This window comes from Calonectris borealis, chromosome 27 (assembly GCF_964195595.1).
Source record: "Calonectris borealis chromosome 27, bCalBor7.hap1.2, whole genome shotgun sequence".
Lineage (NCBI taxonomy): Eukaryota > Metazoa > Chordata > Aves > Procellariiformes > Procellariidae > Calonectris > Calonectris borealis.
The window spans coordinates 5361291-5386781 of NC_134338.1; the positions used below are offsets into that span (position 1 = coordinate 5361291).

General features: G+C 57.3%; 2 protein-coding genes across 7 annotated transcripts; one reads left to right on the forward strand and one right to left on the reverse strand.

Moving 5' to 3' along the window:
* Positions 1-3469, forward strand: CIAO1 (cytosolic iron-sulfur assembly component 1). Of its 6 annotated transcripts, none has more exons than XM_075174696.1 (7): positions 1-179; positions 1249-1397; positions 1483-1594; positions 1704-1792; positions 1979-2180; positions 2294-2381; positions 2473-3469. In XM_075174696.1, exons 1-7 carry the CDS (start codon positions 41-43, stop codon positions 2711-2713), a joined length of 1020 nt encoding a protein of 339 aa, XP_075030797.1. In that variant the 5' UTR covers positions 1-40; the 3' UTR covers positions 2714-3469. The 6 variants fall into 6 exon arrangements, with proteins under 6 accessions (XP_075030797.1, XP_075030795.1, XP_075030793.1 ...); XM_075174692.1 differs by having other exon boundaries at positions 14-179; positions 1943-2140; positions 2473-3254; XM_075174693.1 differs by having other exon boundaries at positions 19-179; positions 1979-2140; positions 2473-3074.
* Positions 3371-25281, reverse strand: SNRNP200 (small nuclear ribonucleoprotein U5 subunit 200). Its single transcript, XM_075174691.1, has 45 exons — positions 25079-25281; positions 24291-24454; positions 23724-23895; positions 23260-23452; positions 22968-23023; positions 22265-22363; positions 21796-21948; positions 21231-21330; positions 20910-21046; positions 19979-20062; positions 19576-19749; positions 17620-17757; positions 17321-17476; positions 16796-16966; positions 16347-16540; positions 15627-15750; positions 15082-15231; positions 14786-14896; positions 14091-14222; positions 13534-13722; positions 12803-13000; positions 12159-12311; positions 11952-12032; positions 11553-11636; positions 10689-10795; positions 10323-10441; positions 9900-10054; positions 9528-9717; positions 9134-9307; positions 8346-8506; positions 7848-8075; positions 7339-7530; positions 7078-7256; positions 6731-6882; positions 6348-6456; positions 6056-6164; positions 5695-5884; positions 5387-5551; positions 5016-5137; positions 4745-4888; positions 4477-4653; positions 4228-4388; positions 4054-4135; positions 3862-3954; positions 3371-3743 (listed from the first exon to the last, which is right to left on the reverse strand). The coding sequence occupies exons 1-45, from the start codon at positions 25121-25123 to the stop codon at positions 3600-3602; spliced, it is 6411 nt and encodes a 2136-aa protein (XP_075030792.1). The 5' UTR covers positions 25124-25281; the 3' UTR covers positions 3371-3599.
* Positions 25282-25491: the final 210 nt, after the last annotated feature.

Below are 25491 nucleotides of genomic sequence, written 5' to 3' on the forward strand. Positions count from 1 at the left end.
CGGCGCGCTGACGTCACGCTGCGTCGCCGGGAGCGTCGCCATGAAGGAGGCGTTGGAGCTGCTGTGCCGCGTGCCGGCGCACCCCGACTCCCGCTGCTGGTTCCTGGCCTGGAGCCCCGGCGGCGGCCTGCTGGCCTCCTGCGGCGGGGACCGCCTCGTGCGCCTCTGGGGGCGGGAAGGTGGGCGGGGCCGCAGGGGCGGCGCGGGAAGGGGGCGGCTGGGGAGGGGGCGGGGCCGAGGGGCCGGAGGGAGGGGAGGGGCGGGGCGAGGCTAGAAAGGGGCAGGTGGGGTAGGGGCGGGGCTAAGGGGCTGGAGGGAGGGGCAATGAGGGAGGAGCTGGGCGAGGGGGCGGGGCTAGAAGGGAGCAGCTGTGGTGGGGCGGGGCTAAAGGGAGGAGCGAGGCCGGAGGGACGGAGAGGGAGGGGCTGGGTGAGGGGGCGGGGCTAGAAAGGAGCATCTGTGGTGAGGGGCGGGGATAAGAGGCGGGAGGGAGGGAGCCGGTGAGGGGGCGGGGCTACAGGGGCAATGAGGGAGGAGCTGGGCAAGGGGGCGGGGCTGAGGGGCTGGAGGGAGGGGCGGGGCTGGAGGGGCGGCGAGGGAGGGGCTGGGTGAGGGGGCGGGGCTAGAAAGGAGCATCTGTGGTGAGGGGCGGGGATAAGAGGCAGGAGGGAGGGAGCCGGTGAGGGGGCGGGGCTACAGGGGCAATGAGGGAGGAGCTGGGCAAGGGGGCGGGGCTGAGGGGCTGGAGGGAGGGGCGGAGCCGCAAGGGCTGGAGGGAGGGAGTCGGTGAGGGGGCGGGGCTAAGGGGCTGAGGGAAGGGCGGGGCTGGAGGGGCAGCGAGGGAGGGGCTGGGTGAGGGGGCGGGGCTAGAAAGGAGCATCTGCGGTGAGGGGCTGGGAGGGAGGGAGTCGGTGAGGGGGTGGGGCTACAGGGGCAATGAGGGAGGGGCTGGATGAGGGGTGGGGCCAGAAGGGCTGAGAGGGAGGGGGCAGGGCCAGAGGGCAGTGAGGGAGGGGCTGCAGTGAGGGGTGGGGCTGGGGTGCAATGAAGGAGGGGCCGCATGCAAGGGCGGGGCTAGAGGGGCTGGGAGGGAGGGGCTGTATTGAGGGGGCGGGGTTAGCGGGGACAATGACAGGGGCGGGACCCAAGGGGCAGTGTGGGAGGGGCAGCTCACAGTCGGGGCGGGGCTTGGCGCAGGGGCGGGGCTTGTCCCCCCGCCCAGGGTGGGTGCCATCCTGCTCTCCCCAGGGCCGGGCTGGTCCTGCCGGGCGGTGCTGGGCGAGGGGCACCAGCGCACGGTGCGCAGGGTGGCCTGGTCCCCCTGCGGCTCCTACCTGGCCTCCGCCAGCTTCGACGCCACCACCTGCATCTGGAAGAAGCAAGAAGATGGCTTCGAGGTGAGACACCCCCCCCGCCAGCCCCAGCTCATCCCCCCCCTGTGACCCCCCCACCCCGCTCCTCCCCTCTCCTCTCCCTCCCCAGTGCGTCACCACGCTGGAGGGGCACGAGAACGAGGTGAAGTCGGTGGCCTGGGCTCCCTCCGGCACCCTGCTGGCCACCTGCAGCCGAGACAAGAGCGTCTGGGTCTGGGAAGGTGAGGGGAGAGCCGGGGGGACCCCCCGGGGCTGGAAGGGATAAGGGGGGACTGTGGGGGGCTGCCCCGCCCCCCCCCCAAAGCCTCACCCTAAGTTTTCCCTCTGCAGTGGATGAGGAGGAGGAGTACGAGTGCGTCAGCGTCCTCAACTCCCACACGCAGGACGTCAAGCACGTGGTTTGGCACCCCAACCAGGAGGTGAGAAGGGGGCTGGGTTGGGGGGACACACACACACCCCCCCAGACGCTGGTTTTACCACCCCAGACCCTACCCCAGCGCTGGGAACGGGCCTGGAGAGCGGCGACGTGGTCCCGTTCCAGCTCCACCAACCTCAGTCTGCGGGCGAAGGGCAACCGCCTGGCTGATTCCTCCGTCCGCCCTCAGCTCCTGGCCTCGGCCAGCTACGACGACACGGTGAAGCTGTACCACGAAGAGGAGGACGACTGGGTGTGCTGCGCCACGCTGGAGGGCCACGAGTCGACCGTGTGGAGCGTGGCTTTCGACCGCAGCGGCGAGCGCTTGGCTTCCTGCAGCGACGACAAGACGGTGCGCATCTGGCGCCGGTACAAACCGGGCAACGAGGAAGGTGAGGTTCCTAGCCCGTCTTGCGGGTCGCAGGGCTCGGAGCTGCTGGGGAAAAGAAAGGGCAGGGGAAAAGAGCGGGCAGGGAGCCGAGGTGGTTATTCTCTTGCCTTCCAGGGGTGGCCTGCAGCGGCACCGACCCCACCTGGAAGTGCGTCTGCAACCTCTCTGGTTACCACACGAGGACCATCTACGACGTGGCGTGGTGAGTGGAGGGAGACGGCGGCGGAGCCACCGGGCTCCGTTTTCTCCCGGCGGCAGCGCGGGTGACCCGCCTGGCGCTTCCCCCGCTCTAGGTGCCACCTCACCGGGGCGCTGGCGACGGCCTGCGGCGACGACGCCATCCGGGTCTTCGAGGAGAGCGCGTCCTCCGATCCGCGGCAGCCCACCTTCGGCCTCGCCGCCCACGTTCCCCGGGCGCACTCGCAGGACGTCAACTGCGTGGCCTGGAACCCGAAGGAGCCGGGCTTGCTGGCCTCCTGCAGCGACGACGGCGAGATCGCCTTCTGGAAGTACCAGCGCCCTGAAGTTTGCTGAGAGGTTCAATCCTCTTGCGCGTCCCTCTACCCCGCGGCGGGAGCCTTCGGCGCTGCCGCCGGCGCGCGGCCCCGTGCCGGTGCGGAAAGCGGGGCAGGGAAGACGGCGACCGACCTCCTCTGCCCCACCAGTTGGACTTTTGCATGCCCAGGACCGCGGGGGTTCCACCGGCCTCCCCGGGAGCGCGGCACCTTTGCCGCGATCCGGCCGGCTTTGGGAGACGGGGCAGGACTCGCACCCCCCCTCCTTCTGCCCCACGCTCAATAAATCTCTGCTCAACTGGCCAAAGCCTCCGGCTCTTCCTTTCGGTGCCGTCACCGAGGCGCCCGTCACCCTCGGGGTGTAGGGGCTCCCCGGGGAGCCGAGGAGGTGGCACAGGAGGACAGGCCCGCCGGGGAGCTGGTTTTACACCTCCCGGTGAAGCGCAGCCCGAGAGGAAGCGTTAGATCCGCTGGCGCCGGCACAGTGCACCTAGAAATGGCTACCGAGCCAACTCTGCCTTAATTAGTTCTGCTAATGAACTTTTTTGAGCCCCACAGTGAAGGAACAGAGCTACTCGGTGAGTTGGGGGACAGCCTCGGGGTCAAAGCGGAGGCAGCCGTGCCTGTTTTCTCCCCCTTCTTTCCCCCCCCAGACCCAGCAGCGCAGAGGGCAAGATGGGTCTCGAGATTTATTCAGCTGCCGCAGTCGCGCTTCTGCGCGCAGCTCCTGTCTACAAAACACTGTACAAAGCATCAACACCTTAAAAAAACCAAACAGGAAAATAGACGGAAGCCACACAAAGGGAGGCGACACAAACGCTATCACGGTTGGGGTTCAGTGGCTGAACTACGGGGGGAGCCTCGCCGGGATCTGCGGCCCCTCGGGGACCGTCACGCGCCCCGCGTCAGTCGGAGTCGCTGTCGCTTTCCGCCTCCTTCACATCCACGCTGAATTTGTACTCCTGGTCGCAGCCCATGTAAGCGTCGCTCATGAAATACAGCGTGTAGTTGTGCGTCCCCGTAGCCGGGGCCACGAAATCCAGCTTCACCTACGCGGCGAGGAAAAGCCGGCGTTGGGGGCGGCGGAGGGGAGAACGGGCACCCATCCGGCTCGCCCAAACCGCGTCCGTTTGGGTGCCGGTCGCCCCCTTACCCGATCCTGCTCACCTTGGCTTTCTGCTGCAGCGTCAATCGCTTGATGGAGATGAGGCTGTTGGATTTGGAGTCGCCGATCACCACCCACCAACCCTCCTCGCGTTTCTGCCGGAGAGGTAAGAGTTAATGGGGTGGGGGCAGTGGGGGACAATCCCCCCCCACCACCACTTCTGCCACCCCGGTGTCACCGGGTTTGGCACGTACCTGTGGGAAAAGGGGAGCGATGACAGGCCCGGTGACCTCCTCTTCGCGCTCCAGCTGCACCAGCACCACCACGGGCCCCCCGCTGCGCGGAGAGAACCGAGACCGAGGGTCAGGGCGTCCCCCCGTCGTGCCGGCACAGCACCGAGGGGTCCGCGCCGCCCCTCCCCGCCTCACCTGCGGATGCTTTCCTTCTCCACCACCTCGTAGGAGAGCTCGATGTTGGGGTAACGGTTACAGAATCGAGCCACGTCGGCAATCTGGGCATCCGAGAGCTGCAGCAGGGCATTCCGGTCCTCGTCCTCCATCTCCATGATGTCGAAGACGCTCTCAACCCCCTACAAGGAAGACGTTTTCAGCCCCGCGCTTCCCCGGGGCTCCTCGGTGGGCGAGGGCAGGACCACGGCTCTTCCCCCCAAGCTTTACCTTGTCCGTGCAGCGCTTGATGTGCTCAGAGGTGAAGTGAGGCAGCTGCTTGAGGTAGGAATCCTTCGACCACATGGCCTGCGTCACCATCTGCGCCAGCTCCATGGCGGCCAGCGCGGGGCTGAGCCAGCCGTTGCTGGACAACACGTCCACGCAGGCCTGGATCAGCCGGATCGCCTGGACGCGAGGGACGGGGACAGGTCAGAAGGCAGCGACGCGACGCAGCGACGCAGGCACGGCGAGGAGGTTCCCAGCCGCCCCCTCGTACCTTGCTGAGGATTTCCTCGGTGTCCGACTGCAGCTCGGCGCTCAGCTGCATGCGCGACAAGTGAGCCTGCAGCAGGAGGTTGGTCTTGACGTGGGGATCGTTGAATTTGGGGTTGGTCAGCTTGTGAGGAACTTTTTGGGCCAGCTACGGGGAGAAATGATAAACCCATCGGTGCTTTAGAGCCGAAAACACGGGCAGTTTCCTTCCCCCGACCCTGCAGGAACCCAGGTCTGTCCCCTCCGGCCCCAGATCTGAGGCGCTGCCAGCTCACCTGCCGCAACAAGTTGTCCTCGTGATGCCTGATGGGGATGTTCTCGTACTCGGCAGCGTTGGAGATGATTTCAATTAGCCCTCGCACCTTGGTCTTGGCGTTGAGGGACATGCTGAAGAGCTCTGGGGAAGCCGGAGAGGTAGAGGGGTCAGGGAAAACCAGACAACATTAAACCCCACGGTACAAGAGGTGCCTTCAGGCAGACAACGCGCAGCCTCGTGCTAAAGGACGGAGTTTGACGTGCCCGACCACGCACACGGCACCTTCTCTCCATCACCCGCGGCACAGGGAGAGACGCAGAGAGGGGATAAAGAGCAGGAGCACCGGCCAAAACGCTCGCCTGCGGTCCCCGTCCCTCGCGGAGCCCTTACCGATGGTGGTGTAGTTGATGTAGTAATAGGCGGCGATCATCCCCAGGTTCAGAGGAGCCACGTCCATCTCGTCCTCGATACTGATGCACTTGGACTGCTCCAGGTCACTGAGGGTCTGTTCCACCAGCTCGGAGAGGTGATCCGAGAGATGCCTGTGGGACACACCTGCGGGTACAGCAGCGTCGCGGCGGGGCTCAGAAACTCCCCAGGATGGAGAAAAGCTGCTCTTGTGACAGCAGAGCCCATAGGCAGAGGGTCCCCAATGTCTTCCAACCCCGTATTGACCGGTGCAGAACCCCTCCGCTCACCTTGCAGGTTGTAGTAGTTTGGATTCTGCGTCATCCTGCGATACAGGAACGTCCAAGTGAGGTAGTCCACCGCATCCTGCTTGTTTTCGATGGTTTTGGTGACAATCTCGGCATTGAAGTGATCGTGCATGCAGTGGTCTAAGTGCGACTCCACCGGCAGGGGCTCGTAGAGGAATTTCTTGAAGAAATCCTACAGGATTAGAGGGAAGGGGTAAATAAACCCCAGCACCTTCAAAATCCTGGAGCAGGGCTCCGAGTGAGGGTTAGACATCAGCCTGCCCAAAGCTGGGAGAAGAAATCCAGGCCCCGGGCAGGAGTCAGGCATCAGCAGGCCAGAAACCGCACCCCACTCCTCACCCACCTTCTTGGATCCTTGGCACATGATGACGCAACGGCCCTCGTCATCCTGGAGCGGGCGATTAGCGTGGCCCACCATCTGCAGCACGTCGTAGATGGGGTAATCCACATACCTGGGCCAGGGAGAGAGAGTTAACGAAGCTCCACGGAAAGCTACCGCTGCCCTCCCGTGATTCCCAACCTCTGGCTGGACAGGGATGAAGCCCTTCGGGATTAGGGCATCGTTCCCTCGTGCTCAGCCTGAACGAGCAGGGTGGACACCGAGGAAAGCCATGGCTGGTCTTGCCCAGACTCACGCGTGGATCTTGCCGTTGTAGTATTGCGTGTCCATGATGATCACCAGGTGAGCGGCGATGTTCATACCCCAGCAGAGGCTGCGGGAGGCGACCATCACCTGAACCGCACCTGAAAGGCGCACGGGGAGAGCGGTCAGAGCACCTCTCGGTCACAGAAACTGAGGGGGCGAAGAAAGATCTGGGGGTTCTGCGCTCAGGCAGATGGGTTTCGGCATACAGAGAGGTCCAGGAGAGATGGTGAAGTTTAAAATCACAGTCTTTTTGGACCCAAAGGGCAGAGAAGTGACACGAGGCTTGGGCAAGCTCCAGTCCAAAGATTATGGGCGCTGCCAAGCTCTGGGGAAAAGGGTTTACGGGTAGATGAAGTGGCGTGTCCCGCTCACCGGAGCTGAAAAGCTGCTCCACCACTCGCCGTTCCATGGCGGTCAGCCCCTCGTGCAGGTAGCCCACCCCGTTGACGAGCGTCTCCTTCAGAGTGTTGTCGTTCAGCTTGTCCAGGTACGGTACCAGATCCTTCTCTGCGCAGTGCAGGAACCTGCCGGAGAGAGGGGGAGTAAAAAGACCACCGCCAGGCCCAGCAAACCTGTCCCTCCCTGGTGTCACAGCAGGTGCCTGAGTGACATCTAATGAGACCGTTTCCTATCATTAGTTGTCCCTCAGCCCAGCGAAACAGCCAAAAAACTTGCCCTTGCCTCTGTCAGAGGGGGGACACAGGCCCCAGCACCGTTACCTTTGCCTCTGGACATCCGAGGCGCACGTGGTGAGAATGTTGATGGCCGTGAGCCGCGTCTGCTTGCGGGACGGGACGAAGACGATGACCGGTTTTTTGGGCGAGTGCTTCATGATGGCATGGTAGACGGGCTTGGCCATGGAGAGCAGGCGAGTCTGCGTGTGGCTGATGTTGAAGCCCTGCAGGGGAAGCGGAGCAGGCAGTGACGCTGTCTGGAAAACCGGGCAGAAGGGAAAGAAGACGAGGTTGCCCAAACCCTACCTGAATGTGCAGCTCCAGGGGCACGGGGCGGACGTTGGGGTGAAAGTTGAAGGTGGAGGTGGCACTGCAGCCCAGCCAGTGAGCCACGTCCTTGGCGTTGGACAGGGACGAGCTGAGGGCCACGATGCGGATGGGTCGCTCAATTTGGGAGGAGATGTAGCGCATGCGGGAGCAGATGACCTCCAGCACCGGCTGCAGGCGGGAGAGAGCAGGTTGTAGCAGGAACAGGACGGGAACGCCGAGCTCTCCGCGCCACGGCTGCCTCTCCTGGCTGAGCTCCATCCACTTCAGCCCCACGGAAACCCCAGGGGATACCACTCCTGAGCTTCCCAAAGGATATGGCCCTCCTATCCCAACCCATCCTGCAGCTTGGGGAAACTCCCAGCAGGAAATTAGACCAGGTATTGGGAGCGAGCAACGATCCATCCCACAGCGGCTCTGGTACCAAGACCAACAGGATAACGAGCATCACTCAAACGAGTAGCGCCCTCCTCCCTTCCCAGACGCACCCCATTTTCACCCCCGATGAGATGGACTTCGTCCACGATGAAGAGGTTGACGTTCTGGACGTTCTTGCGCTGCTTCCAGCGTCGTGAGAGGATGTCCCATTTCTCAGGGGTGCTGATGATGATGTTCCCTTTGCCCAGCAACTTCAGGTCGGTGCTGGTCTCCCCCGTCAGCAAGACCACCTTCTTATTGAGACGCTCCTGGAACTTTTCGTACCAGTCCAAGAAGACCTGCCAAAAACGCAAGGGATGCTGTCGTCAACCTCAAATTAGAACAAATCCTACCAAATCCCTGGAGACACACACGCGCACACACCGACATCAGCAGGTCGGCAGCGGGGCGGTGTCTCTTTGCTCCCACAGAGAGACCACGATTAATCAAAAGAGTCATCCTGAGGGATGTGACAGCAAAGGAGGGATGAGGAAAAGCGAAACAGGGGATGAGGAAGCAAATCTAAACCGGGGTAAGGCTCCAGTTCTCCCCAGGGTGCCGGGTTTTACCTGCTCTGCCAGGGCCTCCATGGGGGTGATGTACACGCAGCGTCCCTCCGAGTTCTGGAGCAACATCCTCAGGATGGCAAATTCAGCACAAATGGTCTTTCCGCTTCCCGTGGGGGCACCCACAAAGACGTTGTCGTCGCTGTTATAAACCGTGTTAAACACTGGGGACAGACGGACAACACAGAAGAGAGCAGTTTAGCAAAATCTTCATGGATTTCTATCAAAGCTCTAGAAACGGGCAGGGAAAACTCAGCCCGGACTCAGCCCGCACAAGGAGCTACAGAAAAGGCTGTTTAAGAGTTTTAGCCCAGGATCCACCGAGCAAAACAGGCTCTAGTCTGTCACAGCAGCTCTTAAGTGTGAATTCCCTTCTCTGGCTAAACCCAGGCCGTGAAACACGGCCAGGGCAGCTTTGGTTCGCTCATAACTCCATCCCTACAAGCAGCAGAGATGGAGGAGTTTGGCACCAGCCGGCTCTGTGAACCTGAGCCGCCCTGGTAGCACAGAGACGGCTTCCAGGAGCAAATCTGCTGCTGCCAGACAGCCCCGGACTGGCTGCTTGATGTACTTGAGGAATATATCAAAGATACTTTGACCCACGGAGAAAGATTTCAAGCCATCAAACCTCCAAGGCTTGGGGAGATAGAGGGGATACACTATTTGCTACAGAATTTCTTCGCATTATGTGAATAAACCCCACAAAACCAAGGCGACGGGACGGTGAATACCAAAAGGGCCAGGGCTCGCTGAGAGGAGGTTTGGAGGAGGCGAGCAGAGGCAATACCCACCCTGAGTCTGGATAGGGTTGAAGAAAGGGAACTTGTCCTGGTAGAGGCTCTCGAAGGCACTGTTTCGCAGAGCCGAGACGGGCAGCGGCTGCAGATCCAGCAGCTCGGTGGGAGGAGGGTACTTCTCAGGGAGGATCAGGTGGCGGAAGGAAACGGGCAGCTGGGTCTCGCAAGCTGTCAAGACACATGAAAAAAACATTTTCATCTCCAAAAGCACTCCAACGGTTTCATCTCTGAGCTCCCTCTGCCAACGGGATCCCCAGCCCCGCTGTCACTTGGATGTCAGAAGTCTTTTCCCCGGCACAGCACTAGGAGAGGGCCTGAACTCCCCCCTCAGACCCCAGGGAGAACCCCTGCTGCGTAACCGAGGTGCTCCTGGGGGAATGAGACTTACAGAGCCAGCGGTCGGAGACCACCCGGATGAAGTACTGCGGGGGCAGCGGCTCAAACACGGGCACGAAGAAGGTGACGAGGTGCTCGTCCTGCGCGTACTTGGCTTTCAGCAGGAAATACTCGTGGTGCAGGATCACTTCGCTGTCCACGTCTTCCACCAGGATCCAGAAAGCTTCGGATGAACCGTGTACCTGAGCAAGGGCGGCTGTTACCTTCGTATCGGGGTCCAGATCTCCCCTTTCCAGACCTCCAGGAGCTCAACACCAGCTCTCCCGCAGCAATCCTGCCCCAGAAGTGCCCTCCTACCCCCAGCACGGTGATATTTAGCTGCACCCCTTTAATGAGGGTGGATCATCTCCTGCGCACAGCTCACCTTTTCATCCCACTGGAAGTCGGGGGCAATGGTGAGCTCTACTTTCAGGGTGGAACGGGTAATAGGCTGCAAGTGGACCGAGAGCTCCAGCTTTGGAAACAGATGAACGTATTTGTGGATTGTCTTGCCCATCTTGGGCATTCGGATCAGTTCCCCTGCAACAAAAAGGTGCTGCTGTCAGGACAGACGGACAACAGGGTGACCAACAGCTCCCAAACTGAACGGTATTCGGTATCGGCAATCCAAGCAGCTGGAAGGTGCCAGGGCAAAGCCTCTGTGCTCTCCAGGCTGTACCAAGACCCTCACCAGTTCTGCCCCTTCAATCAGACAGGAACAAGCCCCCCAGTTTCTGGGTCAAAAGAGGGCAGAGGAGAACAAAGAGGCAGACACTCCTCCCTGCCGCATTTGCCCGTGTCTCCGTACCTATTTCGTTATGGTTCAAGTCATAGAGCCGTTCAAACGGGAAATTCTTCTTCTCGATTTTCTTCACCACTTCTTCAGGCAGTTTCTTGAACTGGCGCAAAGGGCACATGGACTGCCACCTGCGAGGACACCGCGGGGTGAGACAAGCAAAGAAACAGAGACGAAGCCTTCAGAGCACCAAGGTTCCCCACCCTGCCGAACACCAGCCCTCGGCCAGACGCGCGCGGCAGCTCCTTTACACCCCGACAGGCACAAGCACTCTCCTTCCCAAACGCTGCCGACTTAGCCAGGCTACGCCGAAGAATCTCATCCTCTGCCAGAAGCATCCAGCCTGCAATCAGAAAATACCTCCGAGATCTCACTTACATCCGTTTGTCAATCATCTTGCAGAGGTTAAGGGTCTTGTCGGTGAGCTGGGCCCAGCCACGGTTCAGGACGATCTCGAAGATGGCACGCATCAGCCGCCCAGCAGACTGGGGGAACGGAGAGCAGCTCTCAGAGCTTGGCTGCGATCATCGCATTTAACTCTTTCTTCCTTTCTACCCATTTCCCTGCCTAGTCACACGATAATAGAATGGTTTGGGTGGGAAGGGATCTTTTAAAGATCATTTAATCCAACGCCCTCGCCACGGGCAGGGACATCTTTCACTAGATCAGGTTGCTCTGAGCTGCGTCCAGCCTGACTTTAAACACTTCCAGGGACGGGGCAGCCGCAGCGTCTCTGGGCAACCCGGTTCAGTCTCACTACCCTCACCGTAAAAAAAATTCTTCCTTACATCCAACCTAAATCTACCTTCTTTCAGTTTAAAACCGTTATCCCTTGTCCCACCACCACAGGCCCTGGTAAAAAGTCTTTCCCCATCTTTCTTATAAGCCCCCTTTAAGTATTGCATTATACTTAAAGGTTCTTCATCCCAAACACCTACAGGTGGAGCAATTACTCGATTCCCAGCCTTGGGAACTCGGCCTTTGTGGTAGAAGAATAAGGCTACGCTGTAGTCCTCTAGCGCTGAATTATTTTGATTACGAATTGGAGACTCCAATGAAGATCTAATTCCCATCCTGATAGGGGTTAGACCTTCTCACAGCTGACCGCTCTAGTTATTTTCCAAGCCATTTATGACCACAAACTAAATTTCCGAGGTGCAAACAGTTGTCCGAGACTGAGACATGGCTGGACTGCACAAACCTCAATGGAAACAGAGGCCCCAGCCATGTTTCCTCCCTCACCTGGGTAACGTACACCATGTCTGCCATGAGAGCAAATCCTTCCAGCTTCAGTTGGGAGATGAAGGCCTGGAGGAGCACGTTGATCTGGGGAAGCAGAACAGAGAAGCTCTCAGCGCCCTCCGCACCAGCGCCTGATCCCGCTGGGCTTTGACGCGCGGCAGGACAGAAGCCATCAACGGGGACCGACTGTCCTAGGCCGCAGGACAGGGCGCTCAACCAGAGACAAGAAGCACCTGCAGCTCTTTGAGCATCTCTGACACAGCCCAGGATGTCCCACAGAGGGAAGAGAACAGAAATCCCCCCCGGGGGGGAGCGTTTACTATGACAGCTCTTCCCTAAGGATCACTGCTCCCCTCAAGACAGGCAGAGAAGTCCCCTCGAGGGGCAGGCAGGGCTCACCTTGGCACTGGGCTCCTCTATGCTCTCCTTCACCGGGATGGGAACTCGCTCCAGCAACTTTTGAAGCTCGAGCTTCTCCTCCTGCAGAAAACCAAGGCAGGAGAGATGAGAACGGTCCCTCAGAGGGCAAGCTCTGCATCTTCCCCTGCAGCATCAAGACCGATGCCTCAGGGCTGTCTCACTCGGGACGGGCGTCTGGCTCCATACCTCCCTCACGGTGATGTTCCTAAACTCTGAGGACAGCGAGAAGACCCGAAACAGCTCGATTTCACTCAGGGTGGGTTTCAGGAGCTGATTGTAAGTTTGCATCGTCTCGTTGGTGATGTAGTAGTGGCTGGCGATGCGGCCCAGCTCCGTCACCTGCCACAAGGACAACAGCCAGAGTGAAGCAGCAGAAAGACACCCGACTGTTCGTGGCACAGGCAGAAGACGCTGAACAGGAACTAGGCTGCAGCAGGGGAGACGTCTCCGGACACGCTAAGCGTAAACTCTCAGGCTACAAATCACCCAGGAAAGCTGGCACACAATTCCATACATCACAGCCTCCCCTTTCTCATCTCACTGCCTCTGAAGCAACGAAAATGCAACGGGAACGTGAATTTGCTTAGGAGGCAGCAGCAAACACACAACGGTGAGAGACTGAGGGTCAGGTTTTACACCAGCACTCTCTGTGCCAGCAAATAGCTCCCTGGAATCACAGACGTGCATAGCAGCAGGTCTGAACGACGCAGCAGCATTCCCTGGGATCCGTATTGAATCAGCAAGACGCCTCTCGCATCCTTTCTCTCAGCCAGAGGATGCTCCCATCCAGTTCTGCTTGGTCACAGCGACTTTCCCAGGTCCTGTCTCACCTGGAAGTTTCCCGTCTTCTTGTCGTACTTCACCAGGTTGTTCTTGTCCAACATGAGGGCTGCGGTGTGAACCAGATCCAGGCGGCGCTGGTCCAGCAGCGGATCCCCCTTCAGATCATCGTGGGATATTCCGTAGAGAGTGGGGGAGCGCAGCATTCGGATGTACAGGTAGGTATAGCCCAGCCAATTCACCGCATCCTGAGGGAACACCACCGCGCCGTAAGAGCCGACGAACACGCCTCACCACAAGCAAGGGCGACGTTCCGGCTCGGAGCCCGGTGCTCCCAGCACTAGCGTAGGACACAGCAGGCTGAGCCCAGCTGAATCCTGCCGTGTCAACATTAAACCAGAGCTTGGAAGCCCAGCAGCACCCTTCACAACTGTTCTCCCGTACCAGAAAAATATTAAGGAATTAAAAACCAAAAAAACCCACCCTCCACATGCAGACTTTTCCCCAGTGCCCCTCTCCATGTGGAGAATTCTGTCTGCTCTGAATTAGAGAAGCATCTACCCACTTGCCACTCTTACAGACTGGTAGTTCTTGTGGCTGCCCTTCCAGATCTCTTAAAAATTTGCTCCCCAGGCACCAAAGGTTGCAAGTTTCTTTGCTCCTGTACAATGACGACATGTTTCCCCAACACGGATCATCCTCTGGCCCCTGCAATTCCCACCAGCTCTCTGGGTGCAACAAAGGGCACACGTACGTGGGGAAAGCAAAGATTCGCACTCGCCTTTGCATTCTGGACGTTGCCGAGCACAGTCTCCGCATTCAGCATGTCTGGGAGCTTCGACACCATCTGACTTTCAATGGGGAGCTGCTGGTTGAGCAGGGACAGGTAATACTGCAGCTCGCCGTGGGACGTGATGAGGATCCCCTCTCCTTTGGTATCGTACTGAGGCCTCCCGGCACGCCCCAGCATCTAAGAAACGAGAAAGTGAGGTCAGCAAAACAGAAAAGCTTTTAGCTTGGCAATTTCTCCTTGCTGCCGCGTCCTGGGGCTTTACTGCCAGATTGCTCAGGCTGCTGTTACTTCTAGCTGGCAGGAGACACATGGAAATATCTCAGATGCGTCTGGACAAGATACTGGGAGAGGAATCACGCGTTTGCTCTCCTACTGATCTGTTTCTCCTCTGCCCTCACAGCAGGGCTGTTCCCAGAACAGCTGAGACAGTCTGACAGTAGAGAACAGGGAGCGACTGCACTGAGAAAATATAAAAGCAAACCTCAAATGTGCCTCAGCGGGAAAGGAAAAAAGTCCCGGCAGCATCTTTGTTACCAGAACCTCACCTGCAGGATGTCCAGAGCACCCAGCTCGGTCCAGCGCCCCTTCTCGGGGCTGTACACCTGCGTCCCCTTGATGATGACGGTGTGAGCGGGCAGGTTCACACCCCAGGCCAGCGTGGCTGTGGAGACCAGCACCTGCAGGAGCGAAACAGCGATCAAAGCCAGGTAGAAGCCTCTTCCTAGGGAAAAAAGGGATCTAAAATGCTGGTCCTGACATTAGAGACAGGCATAAAAGGGACAAAGTCTGAGAACTGTGACTGTCTCGACAGCTCAGCAGAGGAAGGTCAGATAAATAGCAAGATCTTTGCCCATATTTCCCAGCTCACTGCATGACCCTGAGAAAATCCTTTGCCTTCCATAACGCAGCCAGGAAATTGCTTGGATGGGGTTTTGCCAAAGTGGCAACTGTGGAGGAGACGGCCTGCTCTAGGACAGACCTCTAGCTTTAAACACTCAGCTAGGCCTAGGGGAGAAGTTTTTGCCCTCTCCGCTCCTGGCCACGTGCCTTTAATTTCTATTCTTTACGCGAAAATCAAGGCTGCCTTCATCGGGCACCAGCTTTAGTGGAGCCGGATGGAGGTTGGCTACGCTTGATCCTCTCGATTTTGCCCAAAGGGCTCTTGGAAAACACGGCTCAGGCGTTTCTTGTGAAGTACCTACCCCAAACACAGTAATTCCTCCTGGGAAGTGAGGCTCACCTGAATGTGCTTGTCAGCAAACAGATCCTCCACCAGTGTCCGGTCCACTCGCGTCATCCCGGCGTGGTGAATGGCGAAGCCGTAAGGAAGGAGGTCCTTCAGCTCCAGGTTCTGCAGTGGAAACACAACCAGCTTTAGGTTTTCTACCCGAGCCAAGTAACACCAGGGAGAAAAGAAGCAACAGAAGGTAGCGCAGATCTTAGAGGAAAGTTTGCGAAATTGCACCAAACCGGCAGCATCTTCGCAGCTGCGCTCCTGCTATTGCTGTGTCAGAACAGCCCCGGCCGGGCAGTTACCTTGCACTGCTCAGCTTCGGTCCTCAGGACCTCGGTGGAGGCTGAGCCCTCCCGCAGGAAGAGGCCCAGGGTATCTTTCTCCAAGCACATATCCCTGATGGCCCGGGCTGTCTTCCCGGTCTCCTTCCTGGAGTGAACGAACACCAGCACCTGTTAAACAAGCGCACAGTACCATCGCTGAGAGAGGAATCACTACGGCTGCAGCTGACAGAAGATGCTTGAGGCAACCTGCTCCTGGTATTCGGGGTGGGAAGAGATCTCGAATTAATCCAGATGCCCTGTGAACGACGCACAGAGCTCCTGATCTAATAGGGCAGCATCACAAAAACTTCCTCATCCTTAAAGGACAGGTCATACATTAATCAGACAGCTGGCACAGAGAGAAAACCTGTGTTCCTTCCTCTCTCAGCTGCCGTCGACCACCCAAACCTACCCTCTTCTCCACTGCAGCGTTTCTGCAGCGACAGCAACTCAAGAGAGTCTCACCAGCAACAGACAAGAACCAGGATTAAGTGCGTCAGGAATGATAAAATAAAGTATCAAACCTGGTTCTTTCCGGCATGCTCCATAATCTTCTCATAAACAATCTCATTCATTATCTGGAAGCGTTTGATTGCTTTCTTCTCTGTAATACCCACATACGTCTGTTCTAAGGGCACTGGTCGGAAGCTGTAAGGAAAAAAATCAAGTCCATAAAAGAGCAGAAAAATGGAGAAAGCCTGACACAAAGGTCCCATCAAAAGGCATCCTGTATTTTGCGCTACCAAGTTCAATACGCTTCCTTTGTGCCTCAATTTACTCAGAGATTTGATAGCTTCGGTTCTGCTCCGTTAAATTAAACAGTAGGGGACAGTAACGTGTATTCCTATTTCCTGGAATCCATTTGCCACACACACACTCAGGGAGAAAAAAATGGTGTTTCAGAAACTACCATAATCCTCTTTTAGGCTTCCTTCAAACAACTTCTGCAGCACACAGCAGAGTTCATCTGCCTTCTCTAAAGCACCTTCTTGCACGTACGACAACGCAGGAACCCTGGCACACATTTTGAGGCTGTATTTAACTGCTCTAGTCCTGAATATGCATTTACCGGCACATCTAAGAGCAAATAAATGCAGGTTGAAAATAGGCTGAAGGCCCGGTGAGACCCTGGCACCATCTGACAGATAAACACTCAACTGCCTCCACAGCAGGCAGGTCTTTCCCAGCTCTCAACAGCCACCCACCATCTGATCGTAAAGATCCCTCCCAGCTTTCCACGGTACCTGTTATCAAAATAGAATAAGCCTTTGGCCGGGTCCACTCTCAGGAACGTAGCCACGTCCTCGTAGTTGGGGAGGGTGGCACTCAAGCCAACGAGCCTCACGTCCTCCTGAGTCATCTCGATGTTGCGGATGGCTCTGGCTACCAAAGACTCCAGGACGGGTCCTCGGTCATCGTGCAATAGGTGTATCTCATCCTAAAGAGAGGAAACCAGGAACAGACTTATCCCCGCTCCAAACCAGCTCTATTTACCCATTTTTGGTTTAGTTTTTTAGCAGACCTGCTTGCATGGACTGAGGCACGCTCATCCCATAGCTCAAAGCCACAACCGAACACCAGAGACATCTTCAATCGCTAACGCACGTTCGGGAACCGCAATGCCGAAAGACCTGGCACCCATCATCGCCCCCCTCCTCCATGCCAGGGCTTTGCAGGCACCGGCGCCGCTCACCAGGATAACCAGCCGCACCAGCTGGGTATAAGTGCGTTCTCCTCCCTTGCGGGTGATGATGTCCCACTTCTCCGGGGTGCAGACGATGATCTGGGTAGCGCTGATTTCCTCCTTGCACAGCTGGTGATCCCCCGTCAGCTCAGCCACGTTGATGCCGTAAGTCGCCAGGCGCTAGGAGGAAGCCCCACAGGCGGTTAAGTCGGATAAACCCGCGTTCCCCGTTAAACCAGCGCAGCCCTGAGACGCTCGCAGAGTTTCATACTCGTCCCGCTATAGCACTGGAAGAAACGCTGGATTTCATAGCCCACACTGACATCCAAAGCCCGTATCGAGACGCACACAGAGCCCAGCGAATGCAGACTACACGAACAGAGATTAAAGGCAAAACCCAAACTCAGCCTCTCCCGACAAGCTGCTGCCAGCGCTTATATCCTTCTGTAAGCGTAATATAAGGAAGCCACCGCAATAAAGCTCGTCTTCCCCAACCTACGGTTCAAGCAGGGGCAGGACTAACCCTCTCCTTACCTTCCCGAAGCTGCCCACCATCTCCTGCACCAAGGACCTCATGGGCGCGATGTAGATAATCTTGAAATCGTCCACGTTGATGGTTCCGTCGATATTAATGTGTTTTCCTATTTCTCGCAACATGCACATGAGCGCCACGTTCGTCTTCCCAGCACCCTGGAACGCAAGCAGAACCAGTTCCATCGAATTCGTGTCTTCTCCAGGGTAAAGGCTCGTCCGCAGCGGCCAGCCTTTTCTGCCCAAACGCATCATCCTTCCGGATTCCCCACCACCGAGAACCCAAATATCAGGATCCTTACCGTGGGAGCACACAGCAACAAGTTCTCATCCGACTCCAGCGCAGCGCGGTAGAGTTTGCTCTGAATACGGTTCAGTGTTTTAAATCCCTCGAATCCAGCCTGGGCGTATTTGGGTAACTTTTCCACAGAAACCAATTGCTGAAAAGGGAAAACATCAAGCTTAATGCCTTGGTTTCAGTACCTCGTGGGCTGCAGGGCATATGTGAGACCTCGGAGGCACCCTGGGGAGTAGCAGGGTCATGTTGTCTCCAGATGGCCAGAAGAGAAGCCCCGTGTCCAGAGATCGTGAAGCAGGTTAGGAAGAGATCAAACGAGGCTCGTTAGCTGGCCCGTGCACTCCAACGAGTACAAGTTATAGTTGGCTACACCATCAGAAAAAGCAAATCCCCACCATGTTTTCATGATGGGACAGATCAGACCACATTTGAGCTGCCAGCACTGATCAAAAGAGGCAATTTATCACAAGGCACGCCATGAATCAGCCAGATCTCTGGCCCACGCTGCACATCACAGCAGGGAGGGAGCGAAAGCAGAGCCGAGGGCTCAGCAGAGCCCCGAGACAGAAACCACCAGCACAGGATACACACTCCAGAAGTAAGAAACTAAAAATCAGGAACTCTCTTCAAACACGTGAAATCTCTTAGCTTAAAATAACAGTTCTTCAAGAAATCTGAGAGGGCGTCAGAGCCACATCAAAGTGGAGTCCCAGGAAGTATCTGTCACGGTATTAGCAACAACTCGTAGAGTCATAGAACGGTTTGGGTGGGAAGGGACCTTTCAAGGTCACCTAGTCCAACCCCCCTGCGTGGGCAGGGACATCTTCAACCAGATCAGGGTGCTCCGAGCCCCGTCCAACCTGACCTTGGATGTTCCCAGGGATGGGGCATCTACCACCTCTCTGGGCAACCTGCGCCAGGGTTTCACCACCCTCATCCTAAAAAACGTCTTCCTTAGATCTAGTCTAAATCTCCCCTCTTATTTTAAAACCATTCCTCCTTGTCTTCTCGCAACAGGCCCTGCTAAAAAGTCTGTCCCCACCTTTCTTATAAGCCCCCTTTAAGTACTGAAAGGCCGCAATAAGGTCTCCCCGGAGCCTTCTCTTCTCCAGGCTGAACACCCCCAACTCTCTCAGCCTTTCCTCACAGGAGGGGTGTTCCATCCCCCTGAGCATTTCCGTGGCCTCCTCTGGACCCGCTCCAACAGGTCCATGTCCTTCTGGTGCTCAGGACCCCCGAGCTGGACGCAGCACTGCAGGGGGGGTCTCACCAGAGCGGAGCGGAGGGGCAGAATCCCCTCCCTCGACCTGCTGGCCACGCTGCTGGTGATGCAGCCCAGGATAGGGTTGGCCTTCTGGGCTGCGAGCGCACATTGCCGGCTCGTGTCCATCTTTTCCTCCACCAGTGCCCCCAAGGCCTTGAGCAGCCTTGGGCTGCTCTCCATCCCTTCATCCCCCAGCCTGTATGGATACCAGGGGTTGCCCCGACCAGGACCTTGCACTGGGCCTGGTTGAACCTCACGAGGTTCACACTGGCCCACTTCTCCAGCTTGTCCAGGTCCCTCTGGGTGGCATCCCGTCCCTCGGGAGTGTCGACCGCACCGCTCAGCTTGGCGTCAACTCCAAACGTGCTGAGGGTGCGCTCGATCCCACTGTCTATGTCATTGATGAAGATATTAAACAGTACCGGTCCCAGTACGGACCCCCGAGGGTCACCACTCCTCACTGATCTCCATCCGGACATGGAGCCCTTGACCACTACCCTCTGGATGCGACCATCCAGCCAATTCCTCACCCACCGAACAGTCCATCCATCAAATCCATCTCTCTCCAATTTAGAGAGAAGGATGTCGTGGAGGACCGTGACAAAGGCCTTACAGAGGTCCAGACAGACGACGTCGGTTATCTGGTCACTCAACGCACCTCGTGCTAAATAAGGGGGAAGAAAGCAGGGCACCTACCTCTTCCGAGCCAAAAGGCTTTGGCTTCAGGGCAGGCACGTGCACCTCCTCGTAGCCCTTGCGCTGTCTGCGGAAGGAACCGTCGGGGAGCTGGCATCGCTTGTTGGCCATGAAGTGACTACCTTGGGCAAACACCAGATCCTCCAAGTCCAGCACCTGCCGGGGAGCCAGTGCCTGGGAACAGCAACGGGAAAGGGGCAAGGATTAGGGAACAACCCTCTCCTGCCATTTTCACCCCGGGACCAAAGGAAAAGCGACTGCATCCAACTGGCAAGTGCCTCTTTATAACATCAGGGGCTTATTCTTGGTATCTTCCTGCCCACGCCACTTCAAGTAGTCTTTTTGCACTTACTGAGGATGCTTGTCAGAAGGGCTAGGAACAGATGACTTCAAAGACTTTTACCTCTCCTCCTTGGTCCAGATCCATGGTCTCCAAATCAGTATCCATCCGGGACTGACGAACACGCTCCCGGCGAGAGCGTTCCTCCTGTGCAAAGAGACGAGAAGAGCTGCCGAGCCTCCTCCGTGGACTGCCAGGTTCTCCCGTCACGCACGGCTTCGCACCCTGCGAGTCCGCGCGACCGGAGCACCACGATTTCTTTCAAGCGCAGGCATTCACGTCACCGGAGCCAATAATTTTTGGCAGTAGAAACCAGTGCCCCCAAGGACAGGACATAAAACTTGCCTTCCAGGAGAGCAGGTGAAAGGAAGCAGGGAGTGAAGACACACAACCCCGCAGTGCCCCAGGAAAAGCCCAGCCTGCCACACGCCAGCAGCGCTCCTCAAACACAGAGACACCAAACTGGCCCCTCACATCAACAGAACCAGGGTTTTTTTGTAGCAATAAAGCAGGAATATGGTATTGATCCCTCCAAAAACAACCCCCAAATCAGTCAGGGAACTGCTACCATCAAAGGCCAACCCTGCATGCCAATAAACCTGTTGAGTGTCACATTCCAACCCCAGGTAATTAGGAGCTGATCAGAGGCGACCAGGGTGTTTTATTGCGGTGAGCCTCGCATCAAGGAGGCCCAGAGGTGAAACGGTGCTGTTACGAGACAGTTAACACCAGTGTAAAAATGTGAAATTTGCAGATATTGACATTTTCCTGGAAAAGCAGACATCTGAGCGACTCAAAAATAAGAAGTGGTAAATATATCGCCCTCTCAGCTGAGTCTCAGCCGTCACCCAACCAACGTTTCCTATGGTTTCAAGATCCCAGCTGAGTCAGCAGGCTCCTCTCTCACAACACACAGCCCAACGACGACCGCAGATGGAGGCAAGGATCCCACGATTCCCCCTCTCCTCCTGCCTGCGGTTCCCTCGAGCCTTACCCGGATGAGATCCTCCTTTTCTGTCTCGTGCAGCTGATACAAGAACTTCGACAGCTCGGGATCCGCTTCCATCTTCCCCATTATCCTTTCTTTTTCAGCTTCACTTTGCGCACTGGCCAGCAAAGTGCAGTACAGGACTGATGAAAGAAAATTATGGGATGGCAGGCAGGGTTAAGGGTCGAACCAAAAGGAGGGAGCAAATAACAAGGGCCCAAACTTCACAAAGCAACACCGATGGCGGTTAAAAAGCCTCGGGTTGTGCTGGAATCACGTCAGGACAGCAGGGAAACAAGAAGGTGGGTTAAAGGGAATGCCACTCACTCATCATCCGGTGCTGCCGCAGGACTTTAATGAAGTCGAAGGTGTTAAAGCCCAGGAGCAGAACAAGCTGGTTCTCACATTCCCGGTCATCGCTTGCAGTCTGGGAGGAGAAGAAACGAAGAACGACCGGTTACCGCTGCGCCTCACAGAACCAGAATCCCTGCTTCGCACAGAAGCCAACTCAAGCGGAGCTGAACAGCAGCTACACGCAAGACCAGGTACCCGATTCAGACTGCAGATAAAAATCCCATCCTGACTCCCCTTCTTCCCCAGCGAGCCGCCACGCCCAGCGCACACGAACATCAGCACCAAAATTAGCAGGGGAACAGACCCAACTTACGACAATCTCCCAGCAAACGCTGACAAAAACCCAATCATCTTCCCCTTAGAAGAAGATTTCTGTGAATTAAGACTAGTCCAGCTCTCATCTATCTTGTTAACAAACATGGCACATGCACAATTGCGTTTAATTTGAAGAAACATAGTCGTTGGGGCAAATTCTTGTCTTCCAGAGAGAGAGGTATTCTGAGACCGCTGCAATCCTGCAGATCAGGCGGCCACTGACCTTCAAGATCTCCAGCACTTCATCCGCCTTCTTCTGGGAAACGATGGCATCATCGTAGAAGCGGCTCAGCTGCCGCTGGAGCCAAAAGGCGTCGATGTCTCGAGGATGCAGATCCTTCTTCTTTGAACTCATCAGCTCACCCGAGGCCACAAGCTTAAGAAAATCAGAAAAATTAACAGAAATGTTATCTTCCTGCGAGAGGAAAGCAGCCAAGCGACCTTAGTGTTGTGCAGCGAGCATTTGGGGCCTCTCTCTACGCTGGCAGAGGAGCAGAGAACCAGCAGATGCAACTGTGCAGCCGCCAGACCTCTTAATTTTATTAACGTTCGCTTTGGTCTCCATCAAACAACACCTTCAAGGCTCCTCTCCACCCGCAAACAACCTTAACTCCATCCATAGACCAACAGGATGCCCAACCCTCCTCCAAACCACCCCAAAACCACGTTTCTCTTCTTCCTCGGTGGCTCACGTTGGCCGAGAGGGTGCAACGGACAACGGCTTCATCTCCCTCCATGTCATCGTCGGACGCTTCGTCTCGCACTTCGCCGTAAATGTCCTCATCGCCTTCCTGTGGAAAGAGAAGTTCCAGTAAGCGGCTTTTGGAAACATCAAAGAGAAGCTTTTCCTCGACAGAAATGAATAATCTGGCAACTCGTTTCTGAGGGGAAACAGCCTGGCTCGTGCTTTTAACAGGAACATAACGCTGTCGTTCAGGTAAAGGACCGCGCGATAAGATTATTTCTACTCTCTACAGAGGGATTTCGCCAGCGACCCCTCCAACAATCTCGTATTTGTCTCTCTTATCGTTCTCTCACCCTCTTCCAAAAAACAATCCCGGGGAGCGTTTCTATGAAACACTTCCAACCAGCGCTCTTCCTCCCGATCTGTCAAGTTTCCCCACGAGATCTAAATATCACCATCTGTTTTCCATCGTACTGACTCATGATAAGCCTTGGATTAGCAGGATAATCAACAAATCCTCCCCAAGCCAGGAAGCGGCATCTAAAATAATCCGGCTTCTCCTTCCTGGCAGAGACATCCCAGCCCGAGCCAACGCCCACTTCCCAACGTGACCGAGCCCAACGGGACAAAAGGGGGTCCCTGCGGAGCGGCTCGGAGCGAGGGGACAGGGCAGAGACCCCGCTGCCACCCTGCAGCCTCTCCTCTCGTACCTCCTCATCGGACTCGAACTGCACGTTCACCCCGTACGTCTCATCAATATTGTCATCTGCGAGGGAGAGCGGAGTTAATTTATCAGAAAATCTGGGCACCACATGCAAGGTTCACAGATCCACCCGCCCGCCCACACCTCGGCGCATCCAGAAGATGAAAAGAACGTGGTTTCGGGGCTTGAAAACCGTCCAAACATTTTTCTGGCTTCTCTGTATGCAAACACTACCCTGGAGTAAGGCTGAGTTTGGCACCAGAGACCCGACTTTCTGCCAGCCCAACGCCTTCCCGTACCCATGTTCTGGATTTCCTTGTCTCCACCGTAGTCCGTGATCTTCTTCCCCAGGTTCACCAGCACGTGGTAGCGGGTATCATCGGTCTGTCCCAGCAGCAGATCGATCTCCTTCCTCCTCTCCTTATCGCGCAGCTTCTCGTTCTTCAGTACCGCCAGGACCTCGTCGGCGGCTCCGCAGAGGATGTCACGCGGCTGCGAAAGGAACAACGCGTAGCACGGAGGAGAAATTTGCTACGTGACGGGTACGGTGTCGGTCCTTCCTATTTCTGCACCCTCATATAGGCACCGAAAGGCCACCCCCACAACAAAAGCGCCATCGCAACATCCCCCAGCCCAAAAGCCAGCACCGACGGAGCAAAGCCACCCCACAGGGAAGGATTAAAACATCCAAGGGTTGGATTTTACAGGCTTTGAATCCTCTGCCGGAGCAGGGACGCCCGTCCTGCGGCATCCCCGTCCTCACCTGGTCCCCAAGAGCCGCCTGAATGAAGCTCAGCAACACCTCGTAGGTCTCGCGGGTCTCCTTGGTTTTGGGTTTGTAGATGATGCCCACCATCTCATCGATGCCCTCGGAGAGCAGGGTGTAACCCTTCATCTTGTTGATGTCGTGCCTGTCCTCGTCACGCTTCCTTCGCCTGGAAAGAGGGGCAGGGAGGAGAGTGCCTGGGGTCAGCCCCGCGGCAGAGCCCGGCTCCTGCTATTTCAAGTACGGCTATTCTCTTTTATTTGAAAAATAAAGGAGAAAAATAGATGTTTTTTCATTTTTCCACTTCAATTCTAGTTTCTTGACAAGTTCCAAATGAAAAAAATAACGTCTCTGCGTCTTCCGAGTTGGCGGTTTTTAGCCTCACGCCACCAAAACATTTTTCGCCGCAAAATATTCCCAACACCGTTGAATTCTACCCCGTTTCCACGACTAAAACAAATCAAGGCTGCGTTATTCAAAGACAGGAATGAAAAATATAATTGCCCAGAGCGTTTTTCAGGTCAAAACAGCTCTGCACCCTTTCGGCTCTCCCCTCGCACTCACTTTGCTCGTCTCTCCTCCTGCATCTGGGGTTTGGTTCTCTGCGCCTTGTCCCCCATGCGGGTCCCCTCCAGTTTGCCCACCAAGGACAGGACTTCCCCCGTCGGTTCATCCCGCCGGGTCCGGTCGATCAGCGAGCGATCGGCTTGGAGGACAAGGTTGGAATTCTGGGAAGAAGAAAGAAGAAGGGATGATGGGGTGGGGGGCGGGGAGGAGGTAACGCAGCCCCCGTCGGGGGGCTGATGGGGGGCCGTGGGTCCCGCCGGGGGGACGGCCCCATCCCGGACCCACGGCTACAGCCACGCGTGCGCAATTCCCTGTAATTAAAACACGCTCCACGTTGCTCGAGGCACAAATAATTTGCATTTTAATTCCCCGGGGGGTTATTTAAGCCCCCCACCAGGCGCGGGTTTAGACTTTAAGCTGGGACTGAACCACTCGGCGCCATCCTGGGGCTTGTTTCAGCCCGGGGAACCGGCACGCTCCTCAACCGGCTGCTCCGTTACCTCTCGGTGCCCGGAAATTCCCGCTTTAAGGGGGAAAAAGTCCGGAAAAAACCTTAGAAGACGTTTTAGTCCTCAGAACCTCCCCCCGGCCCCGGTAAAGGGCCGTTACACCGCGCTCTGCTCAGGCAGGCCGCTTTCGCGGGGAGAACCGGGGCCGTCGCAGCCCGCGGGTGGGGTTAAAGGCTCCCCCGGGGTTAACGGCACCGGGGAAGGGGAGGGCAGGGGACGCCGGGTACGGGCCCGGTGAAGCGAAGGAGGCCCCGGGGCCTGCGCGGCCGCACTCACCGCCTTGTACTCGTACTGCAGGCTCCGCGCGGTCACGTCCGCCATGGCACCACCGGGCTGGAGGCCGCGCCGCCGCCGCCGCGCACCGGATCAGGCCGCGGAACGGAACTTCCGGGGCAAGCGGAAGCGGGTCCCGTCCCCGCGGAAGCGCTTCCGGGTCGCGCGCGCCACAGGTGGCCCCTTACTCTGCGCCCCGGAATGCCTCTCCCAGCATGCCCCGCCCCCCGGACTACAGCTCCCAGCATGCACCGCTGCCCCCCGGTGAGAGGCGGTGACGCTCCGCCGGCTTCCCACTGTGATTGGCTGGCAGTGCCTCGCTCGGCTGCTCCCCGCCCCCGCGCCAACAGCTGGCCGTGATTGGCTCAGCCGCGCCGCTCCGCCCCCTCACCCGCCGTGCGCGCTCCGATTGGTCG